Consider the following 15,701-nt stretch of genomic DNA (forward strand, 5'->3'; position numbering starts at 1 on the left):
GATCCTTACCCTCCAGCCGAGGTTTGATATACGATAATCCCGAGGCGAGGAAACGTTATGTACGGTCAAGTGGTATCGTAACGCCAAGATATTCCACTAGCGCCAAAACAACCTAGTGTTAGGGCTGCCGGCCGCCACACCTTTCCCGATCGGGACTCGCTTAGCAACGCGCCTCACAGCGCTGTGACTGGGCGGAAAACAGGCTGAGGCCACACACGCACGCTGACCACCAGCCAAAGCTCCACCGGGTTCGACATTCTGAACGAGCCAACTTCTTCATCTCAATCACCAACCCCGACCACGAGGACCATCTTTCAGCACGACAACTCCATCAAGATGGTGAGTCTCCCTGCTGCCATGCCCCTTGCTGCCCTCGCGATGACTACGGTTGCTCAATTCACCCCTGGTCGAATCTCACCCATCCCACGAAATTGCTCGTTGGCAGTGTTTCCTCTGGCACAATATATAAAATCTCCTCGCAGGAGCACGACGGCATAAGACCCGTTATACTGACGGAATTCCTTAAAAAACTTTCAGGTCCGCTACGCCGCCCAATCGATCCCCAGCGCGAAGAGCGCCCGCTCCCGCGGTTCCTATCTGCGTGTCAGCTTCAAGAACACCCGCGAGACCGCACAGGCGATCAACGGATTGAAGCTGCAGCGCGCTGTCGCTTATCTGGAGAATGTGATGGCTCACAAGGAGGCTGTGCCCTTCCGAAGATTCGCTGGTGACGTTGGCCGCTGTGCGCAGGGTGAGTTCTTTTTGCGATTTTGGCTTGGTTTTGTGCTTTTTATGGCGGGGGGGTGTGAGGGATTATGGAAAGGAAGGGTTGGATGAGATGTTTCCGAAAGAAAAATAGAGTGAATGACAGGGGATGTTGGAGGAAGATACGAACACGCTATCCGTTGCGAAGGAGGATATGGATATCTTTTTTATTTGGCGGAATACTTGTGGTGGATTGGAAGAATTCTTCTCGAGCTGTTGGATGTGTTTGCGCATAATGGATTGAAACCCAGAAACTGCAACGATGATGGAAAAATTCTGCAACCAAACAAAAGATAACAGTGCTAACTAATTTTCCTTGCACCATACAGGCAAGCAATTCGGTGTCTCTAAGGCCCGCTGGCCCGTCAAGTCTGCCGAGTTCCTCCTCTCCCTCCTCAAGAACGCCGAGGCCAATGCCGATATTAAGGGTCTTGACACTGGCAACCTCATCGTCCAGCACATTCAGGTCAACCAGGCTCCCAAGCAACGACGACGTACTTACCGTGCCCACGGCCGTGTATGTTTCTCACTTTTCTCTGCGGCCCCTGCAACAGTACCTTTTCATCTACATGGCGTTTAAAAACTAATTCGTGATTCCATCTCTAGATTAACCCTTACATGTCCAGCCCATGCCACATTGAACTCATCCTCACCGAAGGCACCGAAGATGTCCAGAAGGCCCCCACCGACGTCACCAAGGCGAGACTTTCGTCAAGACAACGGGGCGCTCAGATCCGACGCGCCATTACTGCAGCATAGGTGAAATAAATCAAAACAAGCAAACAAAGGGAATTAAAAAGCGGCGCATTTGTGTGGAATTGTAGCTACTTCTTTTTGTTTGTTTCTCTTTTTATAAAGGTCGATATAAAGACATAAAAAGATGACAAACCTTTCATGCTGTTTTATTTAATGGTAGCGAGTTCTTTTTTCACTCTATCTCTTGTTCCTCTAATTTCATGCATCCCTGTGTCATTGTCATATAACCCCTCCATCCTCTATTCTCGCCTAGATCTCCTTCCTCATGTGCCTTTCCCTTTCTTCTAACCTCGCTTCATGGTTGATGACCTGGGATTAAATGGAATTTTCTAGTTTTTCACCTCTCTCCCGCTCCAAATAAGCAACTTGGATTTGTGCGCGTTGTAAACACGTGAAATGAACAGCAGCATGCCCAGCATAGGACATTTTGCCATGGCCTTTGACGGAACCGGACTAGGTACCTATGATATTATATCAAATCATCATGATTGGACGGCCTTAGCAGCAGGAGATTATTTCAGCCAAATCGGCGATTATTATTAATAACCACCATGGCTCATTATCCCCGATCAAAGCACAAGACAATGGTTCAATCTACCACTTCACATAAACCAGATATATTGTGGAGATAAGATGTCCCTAATGATCCACACGCAGCAGTTTGACTAGGTAAGCGCACCTTTCGGCCATTCATGATAATGCTTGTCACTTGCATATACATATATGTATATATTCAGTCGATGTGTTTGTAAAATTTACCACCGACAAAAGCAAACATCCATCAAAGAGACAAAGGCAATCTGACACCAAGCATAGAAAAAATTTAATATGCAGGATGTCACTGCCTTTCTTGGAGGATAACATTGTTATAGTTGTATAAAAGAGCAACCGTTTTACTTCAGCCCACTCAAAGGAACTCTTTTCAGCACGAGACCGTGAATATTGCTTTTGGGGCACAGTGCTCATCAGTCCGTACAAGAAAAAGCGCCCGTGCTAATAACTATTTTGAAGAAGATTGGTGTGCCGGATTGGTGATCTCCTAAACAGGCTGTTGATAACATAGCAGTATGGATGGTGGATATCAGGAGTGAGAGGAAGAAGGGTGGAGTTTAAAAAGACACACTTTGATCATCTGAAGAAGCTCTTCCTTCAATGAGATGTAACTTGCACAAATCTTGAAATATGTATATCAACCACCATCTCAGTCAAGCCTGTTCTGCTAGTGTTCTCTAGATTGTGTTGCCTTCTTGTCAAGTTGTTCTTACCTTGTCCATCTTGTCCATGTATTTGACCATCTAAAGATTGTACTTGCCAAACATAAAGCAAAGAAAGGAAGTTTGATTTCTGTTTCTTGGATTGATCACTTCTCATGGTGCATTGTGGGCGCATTGTAGCCCTTCTTGTAATTTGATGACAGTGTCAAACTCATGCACAATGAATGGCCTTCACACTTTTACAATGAGGAATAGACTATTTACATAGCAAGTGTGGAAAGATTCCTCATATCATTTATACAGAAGAGCAATGATGGAGTATCATTAGACATTTATTCAATACAAAGATGAGAACAGGTTGCTGCTAAAATGTAAACCGCGCCTTCTTGGAGTGGTTCCTCAAGAGTTGGTTGGTCTCCCACGCCGCTTATAAGGGATCTGTGACTCTCTAACTAGTTAAGTTAGTTACCTTCCCCGATTTAGCATGGAACTTCTTGACCAACTCCTCACATCCCGGGATCAGATCAATGTTCATAGCCTCGCCATTTCACCAAGTACCAGCACATCTTTTGGCCACCATCCTCCTTCACCATTCTTGATTTGAGTCACTCCTCTGCTGTCACTCCACCATCTTCAATCAACACTGGCAGTGGTGGGATCTGACCCTCAGGGTTGGACTCCTCGACACTCCCGACACTGGGTTCCCGACTGGATGTACGGCGTGAGGCCAAAAAAAATTATAAAAAAATTATAAAAAAATATAAAAAAATAATTTCAAAAAGGACTTACTTTGGCTGTCTCCAGCACTTGTAACTTGGGACTCAAACATCACACATCAACTTGTGTGTGAATTCATCTCATCATGTCCTTGCACAGGCTGGTATTCAACACACTGCTTTCATTATTGCTGTCATCAGAGAAGAGGCTACTGAATGAGCCATCACTGCTGCTGCTCTTGTCACCTTCACCAGAGATGCAAGAGTGCTTACTAATAGCTATGAATATAGATTTATCCAGCAGATTGATATCATTCTTCTCAAAGAGACTACACAGTCAATCCAGACTGATGCTGCTTATATTGTCACACATGCCTGGATTCTGATTCTGAGGGCCTGTCATCTTCACATTCAAGGTAGTTTCTGGACTTTCACTTATATTGAGCAGTGGATTCTTTCTGACTGATTTCTCATTCTCATCATTTCGTTTTCTGACAGCAGAAAAATGCTGCAGACAGAAAAGTGACTTACACTGAAATTTCATGCCTGATGCTGTGATGTGTGGATTGAAGTAATGAAACATGATGAGACAACAATCAAGTCAGTTAAAGAAATTGCAAAATCATGGAAGATAACAAGAGCAGTGATTTCAGAATGATTGTTGGCAGTTCAAGCCTTTCAGAGTGTAAGAGAAATCCAGCTTTTTCATACCTTCAGGGTGGGGAAGAAACACAATGAAATACCTTTTCAACCTGGGGAACTGAAGTCTTGCCTTCACAAGCCTCTCAGTCAACTAACGTTAGTGGTTGTTGTGATCTAGCTACGTGACAAACTCCCACTCCCGTTGGCAATTGCAAGCCCCAGAATCAGGAGCCCATTCTCGGTTTTACCCCAGGCTATATACGTTGGTGAAGCTCGTAAAAAGGTATATCCATCAAGAAAACTAGCACAGGGTTGCGACTAGGATAGATGCACTAGGACAAGAGACATTATATTGTAGCAAGAAAGGTATGAAGGGAAATGAAGTGGCGGCTGTTATATTAGGGGATTGGAAATTTTTGTTGGCAGCGTTACCCTAATATGTATAAAATTTACGGGGAGAGAGACAACTTGCGTTTACCCCGGGGGTAGATATTTATCTTCAACCGCTAGGATAACTCCATCGCGTTATGAGAACCCAGGGGGTCATTTTTATGTCTGTTTCTAATTCATTATTTCCCCCCCCCCCTTCTCTCTAGCCTTCCCAACAGGGGCCATGCGGAGGCGGTAATCCCAGCAGCAAACGGTGCCTGGATGAACTTAGTTTCTTGCAAGTTGGCAAATTTTACTTTTATATATATCACTGGAAACGAGAAGATGCAACTATGCTCCATGATCGATTGATGCTCAAAATGGTGGTTTCGTCCGAGATACATTACACTCTGTACAACCAGTACATCACTCCTCAAATGGAGAAGATAGAGACTTTCAAATGATGTCCTGCCCGTGTTTAAAACTGTTCCAATTCCACGAGAGAATGAGCAGATGATGTCATGGGAAAGGACGGGAACCTAAAATAAGCTTAAAAACGCCAAGACTCTAGCACGGTTGACAGGGTAAATTCCAGGAATGGCTTTCAACACATTTTGACACACCAAAGATTGCTGAGGACAACGGATGGTGATTTCTACAGATATCATGGACATGGACGAGCATCAAGGCATTTGGGAGGACCTTCCGAGTGTTTGTACGTTCTCCTTGTGCTCTCAGTGCTTAAATCAGGATCTAGTCGTTCACCATCAGACCGGTCAATCCTCAATTTTCCATACCATGGGGTGTACTACAGCATTTGTCTTATCTACGCAGAAATCAGATGGTAAGTATAATTCGACAACAAAAACCCGGCCTTTCCAATCCGATGGGATCACTAGAACAAGAAACAGGGACTGCCAGTCCACACACACAAAGTCCCTCGTTTGCGGATCCGAACGGATGCGTTGAGCGATGGATAGCAAGATGGCTCACGGATTAATGACTTGTTGTTCCGAAGGTGTGTGTAATTGCCCTGGATGTCTGCTGCGCTTCGCAAGGGAGAATCTCGCTCTTGGGGACTGGACTCAGATATTGAACCTTAAACCACAGTAACGCCTGTGCAAGTAGAACGAACTCTCTGATCCATCTACTCCGGACATCCGTACAGCACTTCTACTTAACAATTCTATGCCTCAGCTCTGAGCTTTAAAAGGAGAATTGTCGACGTAGCTGTCTTGGCTGAGAAGCAACCGGAAGCGGGATTTTTACTACTTTCTAGAGTTCAAAGAAGAATTGAGCTTTTACCGCGATGATGGCCCGATACGATGGCGCACTTGGCTTGGGATTTGTCAACCCCCCTGTAGTTATCGCTTTCACTGTGCTATCCGAGCCTTTGGTGCCGCCGAAGTTACTCCACATGACGAGCCTTTCTTTGTCTGCCAAACAATTCAACATGTCAGCAATTTGGGCAGCTAAAATTTCCCATTGGATCCCCGGATATGTCGTATTTCCCTTCCTTCTCCCCATGACCTTGCTCTCCTGGTTTCCAAGACTGCAATACTTGTTCCTGAATTTGTTTCATGTCAGATTACCTTTTCCTTGGGGTAACCCCCTAAATGCCAGGGAACGTGGGGGTTGTTCTCCAGAATCTCTGCGGGGTACACAGGCGGAAAATTTCAACCATTGGACAAAAAGCCCATGAGTTACATACAACGACAGACGAGCAGAGAAGAGTTCCATCAGACTCGCAGATCATGGTTCCCGTCAGTGTGACCTGGATGCTACCTATCCGAGAATTACCCCGGATGGCTGGGACCAACCCCCACGCCGGGACAGTTCCGCTAGCCACCTAGCTGCATCTTGCTATCTTGTCCTGCAGCTCGTGTTCTTCTTCGCTGTGCTACAATGAGATGAGATGAACCGCGAAGCTCTGGGCGCTGGAACATTCTCAAACGGCCTCTGCTATAAAAGGCCAGCATTACCTATGGTACTCGATGTAAATCCAAGCAACAGCTGCCGCCCTATTACTTAGGCTTCTCTCCGTGCGCAGAAGCAATGATGCGTCTTCTACTTCCCTTACTTGTCACAGCCGCCTCGGCGCTACAAACCCTCCCGCCTGTGGACTGGCCTGGCAGTGAGGACATCTCCGGTTCTGGGTTCTCCATTTCCGAAGCCCCAAAGACGATCTATATCGAAGAGAAGTTTTCGGAACGAAGGGATGAGAATGGAATGACTCTTATCCCACCCTCTGGTTATGAATTCGCCGAAACGTTTCTCTCCGATCTGGAGGAGATTACCCGCGAAAAATGGTCCCTTGAGCGTGTAAAGGAAATCCCGAGCGATGCCAAAGGTATTATTCTGGGCGCTTTCAGACAGGATGCTGACGCCTTGACTTACGAGGATGGAACAAAGACGGAGGAGGGTTACGAGCTGGAGATTAAGGATGGTCAGGTGTATGTTGGAGGAACTGGCGCCCGTGGAATGTACTGGGGCACCCATACATTCCTACAATTGCTGCTTGTACACGGCGACAAGGAGATTCCTGCTGGCCGCGTTGAAGATGCCCCTTCTTATGCAACCCGTGGCTACCTACTTGACGCTGGACGGAAGTGGTACACACCAGCTTTCCTGAAGGACCTCTGCACATACGCATCTTTCTTCAAGTTGTCTGAATTCCAATACCACAACAGCGACAACTACCCCCTCAATCGCGGGCGAAATGAGACGTGGACTGAAGTTTACTCGCAATTCGCTCTGCACCCCGAGAACGAGGAGCTGCACGGTGTTGTCCAGCGCGCGAATGAGACTCTCAACCGAGCGGACTTCGAAGATATGCAACAGCATTGCGCGCGCCGTGGTGTCAGCATCATTCCAGAGATTGAAGCACCTGGCCACTGTCTTTTCCTTACCAAATGGAAACCAGAGCTTGCATTGGAAAAGAAAGATTTGCTGAACCTAACTCACCCCGATTCGATCCCCCTTGTTAAGTCTATCTGGGAAGAATTCCTCCCCTGGTTCCAGGTCAAGGAAGTACATATCGGTGCTGATGAATATGACCCCACACTTGCGGACGTCTACATTCAGTTTGTGAACGAAATGCAGAAATTCATTAAAGAGAAATCCGGAAAGGATATCCGTATCTGGGGAACGTATGAGCCATCGGAGAACTACACTATTTCCAAAGACATCATTATCCAGCACTGGCAATATGGTCAGTCCGACCCCCTTCAACTGGACAGAGAGGGATACCCATACATCAACTCCCAAGATTGGTGGGGATACATGTCTCTGAAGAGTGACCACACCCCTATCTTCCCGGCTACCTACCCACAGTTCTTCAACAACACGCGGACATTGAACTTCGCCAACAAGCCAGACTGGCAATGGGAACCGTCGCTTTTCAACCACGTGAACGTGACCGAGCAGGTCAAGCCAGGCGCGAAGGGCAACAAGGGTGCCATCATCGCGGCTTGGAACGATAACGGACCCGATGCCAGTACACAACTCGAAGCATACTACGCGATGAGGGATGGAATTCCCGTCGTTGGCGCCAGAATGTGGGCGGGTGCACGAGGCAATCGTCTCGATACCAAATCACTGCCCGCATCCATGGAGCTCCTGACGAACCGTGCTCCAGGCCAAAACCTTGATCGACGCCTGCCATCTGAGAAGGGAGATGAAGAGCCCGGCGAGACGCTCTTGACCTGGAGCAGCGACAAGGGCTCGAAAGATCTGGGCCAAGGTAGCAAAGGAATGAACTACACGCTGATCCTCGACGTTACGGGCCCCTTCAAACTATCTTCCGATGATACATCTCTCTCCCTCGACGATGCTGGAAACCTCCTTTTCAACTCCGACAACTGGGTCTACCCCCTCCGCTCCGTCGGAGAGGATGACGGCTACGATCCAGGCCACCCCGGCCGAATCTGGACCAATGCCACCAGCTCCACGCACGAGCCTGTTACCGTCCCCCTGACTTCACAGGTGACCATTAAGACCGATGTGATCGGCGGAAGCAGAGTATGGATTGATGGGAAATTCAGCGGACGATTTGAAGTGTTCGTTTTCGGCGGAAGGAATACTATCTTCTCGTGGAACCAGATGGCACTTGTGGCCCCACTTGATAAGATTGAGGGCGATGGATTGAAGAGCTTGACGCTCAAGAATGGCATTGGGGATTCATCAGGCGGTGACGATGATGATGACGATGACGATGACTCCTTCTCAGCGGGTAACCGGATTGGTTCTGCGGGCCTTTGGGCTTGCGGTCTTGCTCTGATGGGCATGTCTCTCCTACTGTAAGAATGATGAAGTATTGATTGTGAAGAACACTGAATAACAATACAAACTCAACCAATGATTTTATTTATATTTTTTTGGGCACGGCACCTTTTGCAAGTGGTGGCTTTGTATAGTTAAACTAGTTCATTTCTCCAAAGAATAAATTGTTGAGATATTTAATGAGACATTTTTGCACCCTACTTCCCAATATTGTGCTGGTACCTATATATTTGGACGCTTTCTTCTGCAGTATCGATTTACCTTGGTTCGAAAACTGTGATAGAAACGTAAGTGATTGTGAGGAGCTTTGGTGAAAGGGGATTTCACCCGTGTCGGATTGGGTGTCACGGATGAATATGTTGGAGACATATGAATCTTATGTGTATCAAGATCTGCTTGTTATATTATCCATACACTATCTAATATATCTATTTCATACAAAAGATGGAGCTATTTATAGTAAAATATATGTGTGAGCCAAGAGAGCTAGTATAAGCAAGTATTAGATGAGTGTTGTAGTAAGCTGATAATAATGAGAAATATTGTAGTAATACAATGTTGATGATATTCAGTAGTGTATAATCTCTTTTTTCTGACACACTCTCTTCAGTGAATGTAACATGTAAATAAAAGTGTAAATGAAAGTGTAAATGAAGCTGTAACAAAAAGAGTGTAGATGAATCTGTAGAGATTATATTAAGATAGATCATTTATATCATCATTCTGCTTACATCTTGATGATATCTGATATATCAACTAGGCCTAGTATCTTGACAAATTCTGTATGTTTCTGGTGTGACAGAGTCTTAGTGAGGCTATTCACTAGCATCTGAGCTGTAGACACTCAATCAACTGTAATATCACTGAATTGAACACATTCTTGAAGCCAGCTTTCATATATATCAATATGACAGAGTTTTGTGATTATAGAGAAATCTTTCTTCATAAGAATATCAACAGTTTAACAGTTATCACATTAAATACAGATCTTGTGACCAGATTCAAATTGAATATGTTTGAAGAATCTATCTTATTAGATAGACTTCTTATCAGCTCATGAGATAGCTATAAGCTCAGCTTCTGTGATAGATGTAGTTATAATTGTCTGTCTATTTGATTTTCAATCAACAGTCTCATCAAATAGTTTGAAGATATATTCTTATATAGAGTGATAATCTGAATTATCTGTGAAAGAGATATCACTGATAGCTTTAATAATATCAGATTTGAGATTAAGTTATAGAGATCTGTCAATGTTATTATTATATTAAATAGCAAGATTCTTTATATCATATAAATAAGATATTATTCTATTCATCTCTGATAAGTGATATTCTGATGAATTTATTATGAATATAGCTAGTTTATTCACTGTATATATAATATCAGAGTGAGTCATCACTGCTGAGTAGATACAGAAGCTGATATATTATTAATAATAATGAATTTCTACAGATCTAGCTAACTTATTAAAAGACTCTAATGAAGCATTAGTTAGTAAGATATATATCTTACAGATATATGTAAGATGATATATATTAACTATCTTATCAATATAGGTATTCTGACATAGTCAGAGCTTCAAGTTGAAATAATTATATATTATTCATATGTTAAGAAATCATTTCAAATCTCTCATCTGTCAGATCTTGTATGCATTTTTAAGATCTTTGATTAGTTGATCTCTTTCTTTCAAATCTTCTTATTGTAATAGAATGATGATATTATTCATATAGAAGAAGATAATCAATCAATCATTAGAGAAGAGATATTGATTCTCTAGTATTAAAATAAAGCCTAGTGTTCTCAATATTGAAGATAGTTTATTTAATTAGAGAAGAAATGATCTGTGTAATTTATATAGTACTTATAGAAGTTTTAGTATATAATTTATATACTTTAATTTTTATATTCTCTTCAACTTTTATCATTCATTAGATAGTTTTTGTGAGAGAGGTTGAATATGATTGATTGTTGTTATCTAACTAGTAGCTAGTGAAAGCTAAATATATGTGTGTGAGTCACGTGAGTTAGGGCTTGTGTAGTAGCTTCAACACCCCCTCATGCTACACAGGCCAGTTAACTCACACAGTCAAAAGCACTCAAATCATTCAAATATACAATAAAAATTAATTACAAAATGTAGAGTCTAGTTTTCTCATAAGAACTAGCTTCATACATGAAAAAACATAAAAAATATGTAAGAAAAAATGCTTAAATCCGTCCTTTCTGTATCTGTATTATCCTCTCAGTCATCTGAACACTGCAGGGTCTCACTTCTCATATTTTTGTCATTTTATTGTTATTGTTATCATGGTTATCATATAGGCACACTCAGTGGCCTGGTTATCATGAGTTATTGTGATTATCATATAGACACACTCAGTGGCCTGGTTATTGTGAGTTATTGTGGTTATTATATAGACACACTCAGTGGCCTGGTTATTGTGGGTTATCATGATTATCATATAGGCACACTCGGTGGCCTGGTTATCATGGGTTATCGTGGTTATCATATAGGCACACTCGGTGGCCTGATTATCGTGAGTTATCATGGTTATCATATAGGCACTCAGTGGCCTGGTTATCGTGAGTTATCATGGTTATCATGAGGTATCATCTTTATCCTGGGTTATCATATGAGCATTCAACAGCCCGGGTATCATGGTTATCAGTATCATGATTATCATTTTAGTAGATATGCTTAACAGTGGTGTATGTAGGCGCTGAGCTTTCATTATTATTCTTTGTTCTATTCTTTCAATTGACAGAACACTTTTCAGAGTGTGTGAATCAGTAGTAAGGCTCTTCATGATCATCCTGCTTGCAGTGAGTGTACTTCTTATTATTCTTCTTATTATTCTTATTCTTCTTGATGATGTCTTTGGCATTCTTTGTATCATCTCTGGCATTTTTATCATTCAATGGCAGGCAGAGTAGTATATCTCTGCAGAGATCAAGAAAATCATCTTCTAATGATGTGATATTATCATTCTTTACTGCATAGTTCATGTGATCTCTGATAAAGATTGACCACTTCTTGATGAGACTGTTGAGAAGCTTGTTGAAGAATATGAAGTTGAGAATATTAGTATATTCAAGGTGAATATACTCAACATGAATTGTAAGCAGACATTCTATGAATAAGTAATTGAAGTCATCATAGATGACAGTTACACTGATATCATTGAATTTCTTGAACAGACAGACTCTGTGAATTTTCACCTATTCTGAAAAGAATGCTGCTATGATGTTTCATAGAGCAGCAGAACTCAGAGAATCTTGAAATATAGTAAAAAGAGATTTGACTTCAATAGAAACAGAAGACTATACAAAATTATATAGTCAGAAGTTGTGTTTCTCTCAGAATCATTTCATATTCTTAGAGACATTCTTCAAGAACTTACTAGTGAGAATATCTTCTATATAAGATTGCTTAACAACAAGCAGAATCTCTTTCTTTCAAATAGAGTAATCAGATGTTGATTTAAGAAGACCTGGTTTTTGAAGATATTTGACATGTTCGCGGAATTCTTGAAGGACTCTGCTCAGTGCAGAGATATCATCTTGATTTTGAAGATATTCTGCAAGATCAGAGCTTAGATCATTGTCATCATTGACAGTAGTTGTAGCTGAAGTGCTTTAATTGACAGAAGCAGTTCTCATTCAGTGTATTTCCTCATTCTTCTGAGCAATAAGCTGTCTCAGAATGGTGACTTTATCATGATCTGTCATATCTTCAGGTTCTGAAGAATTATCTTGAGCTTGATTATTGCATTGTCTTCGCGCGGTTATTGATGTTAGAAAGAATCCAGCTATCTGATTCTCTGAAGTCTCTTCGCGGTTGATTGATCTTGTATTGACAGGCATTTGATATGAGGTATTTGAATGAAAAAAAAGCAGCTATTTGAAAAGCTTATTGTATGATTATTGCATGATTATAACACTTTATAGAAGTGCAAGAGCTTCATAACCTGTGAGAGAGGTTGAATATGATTGATTGTTATTATCTAACTAGTAGCTAGTGAAAGCTAAATATATGTGTGTGAGTCACGTGAGTTAGGGCTTGTGTAGTAGCTTCAACAGTTTTATATATACTAGCTTATTAATATCACTATTAATGAAGATATTGATTTTATCTAGCTATTCTGCATCTAGATCAAATACTGCTGTTAAAGCTAATAAGATTCAGAGATCTCTGATAGCTAGTATGTGAGCTTTTATAGTAAGATCTGTGATTGATTGAAGATCTTCACATATATAGATACAAGCTTTGTATTTCAAAAGAAAATCTTCATCATCAAATTTGTAGATGAATACTTATTATAGAGAAATAACTGAGACATCTCTCTGTGATCTGCTAGTAATTTCATATATATTCTGTAGAGATATACTATCTCATTTCTGCTTAGCAGTATTCTCAAATTCTTTATAATATAAGTGTTTTTTAACATCTGCTCAGTAATTCAGTGAATCTGACAGTTGAGATCTATGAATTCTTGATATAGCTGTATTTTTAATAACTATGAAAACAGTATTAGAAAATAAATTTTGAGACTTGTAGAAGTCTGAGTGTGATTGAGAGAATATCTTATTGATCATTTAATAAGAATTATCTTTGATAATTGAAACTGTTACAAGATAAGCAGCTCTGTATTTTCATATTCTGTGATCTTCAATGATATTAGCTTTATCAAAATCAGTACTGATATCATGAGCTCTAGATGTAATGTTCTGTGTTTGATTATCTATCACAGCTGAATAAGTATTAATATCAACATCAGAATCTGTTAGCTCTGACATTGAATCTGATATAGAAAGAATTGAAATGTTAGAAAGAATTAAAATATTAGAAGAGATTGAAATATTATAGTATTTATACTCATTATTCTTCTCTTCTATTTTTTCAGAGCTTTGAGCATTTTCTTTAAGATGAAAAACATTAATATCTGCATCTATAATCTCTTTCAATTGATTGATAGTAGTTATCAATGATTCTCAAACTTTCATATGTAGAAGCTTCATCTTCTTAGATACTCAATCTCTTAGTTATCTTTCAATATAGAGATCTTCTGAGTTGAATTTTCTATTCTTATCAAATACTACATCTCTTGCTCTTATCATTCATTCTAAGTGTGAAATTCAAATTCAATAGATGTTTATTAAATCATATTTAACTAGATATTCAATATATGCTCAGAGATCTAACTTCTGAGAGTGATTTCTATTGAGAATTTCATCTGATATCTTTGCATAGATGCAACATCTGTAGATTTGAAGATAAGTATAGAAGTGAGATTTAATTTTTAGAAATTCTTTCAATACTTATAGAGATGACTTTCAATCTAGAATTCTAGTAGAGATTTGATTTACTAGATAGATAACAGTAAGTGCAATCTCAGAGAATAGTGATTGTGATAGATGAGATTCTATCTGTAGAGTTCTTGTCTTTATTATTAATATTACTTCTACTCACTCTACTGTATCATTTTATTCATGAATATACTCTGAAGAATACTTCATCTCTAGATCTTTATTATTCACTTAATTTATGAAATCATCTGCTTTCTTAATTACAGTATCATTGTTGATACAAATAATCTTTATAGTACAGTTAAATTAATGTTTAATTCAATTGATAGCTTACTTAAGAGCTTTTCAGATTTCTGATTTTCAGATAGCTGTTATAGCTATATGAAAACATAGATAATTACATATAAAATATATGAGATAACACTCATCATTATAGCACTGTGTAGAGTCATATGTGATATCTATATATAGATGTTTGAATGATATTTGAGATCTAATGTGAGAATGTCTAGATATTTAATTTTTTACATTAGATAGATGACAGAGTTTGCAAAGCTCAGTGATAAGCTCATTCACAGCATCTTCTAGATTAATGATTTGAACATCAGTTGCATTATTTATAAGCTTTTAAATGATAATTTTTGATAAATATTCTAATCTCTTATGCCATGTAGACTGAGTAGCTATAGAGATCTTAGGTTTTTGAGAAGATTTTATGCATATTGACAGGTTGAAAGAAGAATGATTTGTAGAAGTTAAAGAATTTGAAGATTTTGTTTTTTCAGATATAGTGATATTAGATATATGTGATGAGATAGCTGCATCAGCTTCAGTAGTGAATTTTTCTGATATAGTTGAGAAAACAGTTATATCACTATATTCTGTAATTAGCAATCTCTTAAATACTTCAATATATGCAAAGATTGTATTATCTATATGTTTTCACAATCTGAAGTCTTTTTCATCATAATAGATGCCTTCTATATGAAAACACAGTTTTCATATGATGATATTTATATGGAAATTTAAGATGTAAGCTGCATTAATGAGTTTGACATTGAACTGCTTTTCTGCTTTATTTATCATGATAGTTCTAACAGTTTCATAATCTTCAACTTTAGTGCTGGAATTGTCTGTATAAACTTCTGCATTCTCATTCACAGGTGTAAAGAATAGAAAATGTGTTCAATTATTGTATATATGCTGTTTCACATCAGTATCAAAGATTCAGAAGTTTCAGAGATAGAAGTAAGAATGTGAAGAGTTCATTGATATTTTTCAGATTTGCTGATTGATAGATTGATTATTAATAGATTAATAATCAATAGATTGATAATTAATAGATTGATAATTGATAGATTGATAATTAATAGATTGAGAAACTGATTGCTTCAGAATCATTTCTTCTATAACTGCTTCATTGACATCTATTATATCTGTATTTATGAATGAGTCTCTAGATATTGCACAATCAACACATCTCTTCAATTCTTGATTTTTAAGAGCTTGATTAATCTGAGTTCTCTTCTTCTCATTTTTCTTTCATTCAGATGACTTTCTTGATAAATTGAGATAGTAGTACTGAGTGTATCAGTGATAGGCTCTACAGATGCAGTTTCTGAATATTACTGATAATAATTACTGA

The 15,701-nt window shown here is 39.7% G+C and overlaps 5 protein-coding genes across 7 annotated transcripts; 2 read left to right on the forward strand and 3 right to left on the reverse strand.

Moving 5' to 3' along the window:
- Positions 1 to 83: 83 nt before the first annotated feature.
- On the forward strand, positions 84 to 2,944 carry BDCG_04892 (60S ribosomal protein L17). The gene is made up of 5 exons (XM_045420532.1): positions 84 to 339; positions 538 to 751; positions 1,095 to 1,282; positions 1,372 to 2,190; positions 2,338 to 2,944. The coding sequence occupies exons 1-4, from the start codon at positions 337 to 339 to the stop codon at positions 1,522 to 1,524; spliced, it is 558 nt and encodes a 185-aa protein (XP_045276624.1). The 5' UTR covers positions 84 to 336; the 3' UTR covers positions 1,525 to 2,190; positions 2,338 to 2,944.
- A 2,154-nt stretch (positions 2,945 to 5,098) lies between these two features.
- BDCG_04894 (beta-N-acetylhexosaminidase) lies at positions 5,099 to 8,944 on the forward strand. Of its 3 annotated transcripts, none has more exons than XM_045420536.1 (2): positions 5,099 to 5,480; positions 5,573 to 8,944. In XM_045420536.1, exon 2 carries the CDS (start codon positions 6,518 to 6,520, stop codon positions 8,762 to 8,764), a length of 2,247 nt encoding a protein of 748 aa, XP_045281049.1. In that variant the 5' UTR covers positions 5,099 to 5,480; positions 5,573 to 6,517; the 3' UTR covers positions 8,765 to 8,944. The 3 variants fall into 3 exon arrangements, with proteins under 3 accessions (XP_045281049.1, XP_045281048.1, XP_045281047.1); XM_045420535.1 differs by having other exon boundaries at positions 5,099 to 5,306; positions 5,374 to 8,941; XM_045420534.1 differs by having other exon boundaries at positions 5,099 to 8,941.
- BDCG_04893 (uncharacterized protein) lies at positions 5,738 to 6,202 on the reverse strand (the record flags this gene model as incomplete). The annotated part of the gene is made up of 2 exons (XM_045420533.1): positions 5,738 to 6,029; positions 6,174 to 6,202. The coding sequence occupies 2 exons, from the start codon at positions 6,200 to 6,202 to the stop codon at positions 5,738 to 5,740; spliced, it is 321 nt and encodes a 106-aa protein (XP_045276625.1).
- A 2,592-nt stretch (positions 8,945 to 11,536) lies between the features above and the next one.
- Positions 11,537 to 11,755, reverse strand: BDCG_17037 (uncharacterized protein; the record flags this gene model as incomplete). Its single annotated transcript, XM_045426204.1, has 1 exon — positions 11,537 to 11,755. The coding sequence occupies one exon, from the start codon at positions 11,753 to 11,755 to the stop codon at positions 11,537 to 11,539; it is 219 nt and encodes a 72-aa protein (XP_045281050.1).
- Positions 11,756 to 12,409: 654 nt separating this feature from the next.
- Positions 12,410 to 12,613, reverse strand: BDCG_17038 (uncharacterized protein; the record flags this gene model as incomplete). The annotated part of the gene is made up of 1 exon (XM_045426205.1): positions 12,410 to 12,613. One exon carries the CDS (start codon positions 12,611 to 12,613, stop codon positions 12,410 to 12,412), a length of 204 nt encoding a protein of 67 aa, XP_045281051.1.
- Between the last annotated feature and the right edge of the window lie 3,088 nt (positions 12,614 to 15,701).

The sequence above is a fragment of the Blastomyces dermatitidis genome (assembly GCF_000003525.1).
Source record: "Blastomyces dermatitidis ER-3 genomic scaffold supercont1.5, whole genome shotgun sequence".
In the NCBI taxonomy this organism is placed as follows: Eukaryota; Fungi; Ascomycota; class Eurotiomycetes; order Onygenales; family Ajellomycetaceae; genus Blastomyces; species Blastomyces dermatitidis.